The sequence below is a fragment of the Lolium rigidum genome, chromosome 4 (genome assembly GCF_022539505.1).
Source record: "Lolium rigidum isolate FL_2022 chromosome 4, APGP_CSIRO_Lrig_0.1, whole genome shotgun sequence".
NCBI lineage: Eukaryota > Viridiplantae > Streptophyta > Magnoliopsida > Poales > Poaceae > Lolium > Lolium rigidum.
This window is the reverse complement of record NC_061511.1, coordinates 138,366,031-138,368,198: the sequence shown is the minus strand read 5'-3', so window position 1 is coordinate 138,368,198 and position 2,168 is coordinate 138,366,031. Positions and strand designations below refer to the sequence as shown.

Genomic DNA, 2,168 nt, shown 5'->3' with positions numbered 1-2,168 from the left:
GTTTAGGCAATAAATAAATAATCTGAAGTGTCACACGCATTGACCAGGGTAAAGGATACATCTTCCCATCTTATTTGAACCGATGGGAAGAAAAGCCACACAAAGTCAATTATACTACGGAGTAGTACTAGAGTATTACATAATCGGAAACCATTTTTAACCACATAGAAAATTCAGAGTGCTGCCGGAAGCTTTATTTTTCATTCATGGGGATCTCCGATCTCGCTCTGGTCGATGGATCAGGGATGGTCCTTGAGGAAACCGAGAAGGAGACCGTTGACCTGCTCCGGGAGCTGCTCGTGCACGAAGTGGCACCCTTCCGGGATGTAGGCGATCTTGAGGTCCGGAGCGAAGGTGTTCATGGCGCCGCTCCTCATGGCGGTCTCGAACCCGGGGAACTTGAAGCAGTAGTCCTTCTCCCCCATCACCATGAACACCGGCACCTGGAACCTGGCGTCCACGTGCTTCGTCATCCGGTGCAGACCCCTGCGAGTGCGAGGTCGTCATGGAAGCAATGGGCAGACGCAGCTCCGTCGATATTTAATTTGCATCATGCCTCTCCAGTTTTGCCACTGCAGAGGGGACACGAGTTATACCTACCTGTATGGCATCTCGAGTGGGTAGCGGAAGCCGGATTTCTCGTAGAGCGCGGCGTATGCGTCGAGTTCCTCCTCGGTGAACCACGGCGGCAGCGGCGTGGACCGTGGAGAGGTCGGCGAGGTCCATGATCTCTTCCCCTTCCTTCGCCACGGGGATCTCGCTGCGGGAGAAGAGGATGTAGATGGTGCGCACCACGCGGCGGACGTTGTGGCGGCCGAAGTCGGCCTCCGCTCTCCCGGGCTCGCGCCACCGCAGGATGTAGAAGCCCTCCGGCATGGTGGCGTCGAAGTCGACGGGGCCGGGGCTGAAGGGGGCGCCCAGACACATCACGCCGCGGGTGCGGTCCGGGTGCCGCAGCGCGAAGTCGTACGCCGGTATGACGCCGAAGTCCTTGCCCACCACAAACGCCTGCACGTACGGATCGGAGGAGGCAAAACACGGTTATGGACAGGACTCACACATGGCGCGGCGCATGGGGTATTAGCCGTGCTTGTTACCTTAGGGATGGAGAGGGCGTCGAGGATGGCGAGCACGTCGGCGACGAGGTCCTCCCAGGTGGCCACCTCGTCCTCAGGCGGCTGGTCCGAAAGGCCGTAGCCGCGGCTGTCCGGCGCGATAGCGCGGTACCCGGCGGCGGCGACGGCCAGCATCTGGTGGCGCCACGTGTACCATATCTCCGGGAAGCCGTGCAGGAACACCACCGTCCCAAGCTCACCTGAAAACGGAACGAATAACAGATCAAACACATCATGGAGAGCGTTGCTCCACTAGTGAATCTCGATGGGAATGGCAAACAGAAGAACATCGAAAACTTGTCATCACCTTTGCCTGCTTGAGCAATGTGGAGGTTGAGCCCACGGATGGGGAGGTGGGTGTGCTCTATCTGCCATGCCATTGCTGTTTCCTGAGCTCCGAGGGCGTGATGTTGGACTTAATACTGGAGCAGGAATTGGCGAAAATGCTCCTTGGGAGTGGGACATGCTGACAAGCGCTGTGTAAAATCAGGGCCACTATCGTCTAGAGATCGGTGCCGTATTCAACAATATCCTCAGCAACACTGGCAGTTCACGCCCACTCCTAAAATAATTAACTCAAGATTTTCAGATACAGGTCTAGATACACCTATATCTAGTACTTGGAAATAAATGGGATGGAGTAACAGAGTTGAGTCATTTATATTTAAAGAGAGTACGGGAATATTTATACTTGGAAATAGATGGAGTATTATCTATTTAGTTGATTTTGATTCGTATTCACATGAACATCCCAACACTACAGAAATTTGTCAAGGCGCCGATGGTTAGATCCTACGCCGACGGCATTTTATCGGGGTCGTCGACGTAGGGCTCGAACCGGGCTGCCCGGCAAAGAGGCCGTTGGCACAGAAAAGCCGTCGGCATAGCTTGGCACAAGGGGGCTCGGGAGTCTTCGCCGTGACGGTGAAGCCGGCGCTAGCCCTATGCCGACAACTTTGCCGTCGACACAAGTTTCTTTTTTCATTTTTTGCTCCACGCACCCCGCCCTAAGTGTCTTTATAATTTTCAAAAAAATATTAGAAAATTTAGAAA

The 2,168-nt window shown here is 54.3% G+C and overlaps 1 protein-coding gene across 1 annotated transcript; it reads right to left on the bottom strand.

The window, feature by feature from the left end:
- Nucleotides 1-202: 202 nt before the first annotated feature.
- On the bottom strand, nucleotides 203-1,495 carry LOC124708445 (bifunctional epoxide hydrolase 2-like). Its single transcript, XM_047240124.1, is given in 5 exon segments — nucleotides 203-486; nucleotides 601-707; nucleotides 709-1,008; nucleotides 1,098-1,315; nucleotides 1,423-1,495. Coding segments are annotated over 5 exon segments (945 nt in total). The 3' UTR covers nucleotides 203-239.
- Between the last annotated feature and the right edge of the window lie 673 nt (nucleotides 1,496-2,168).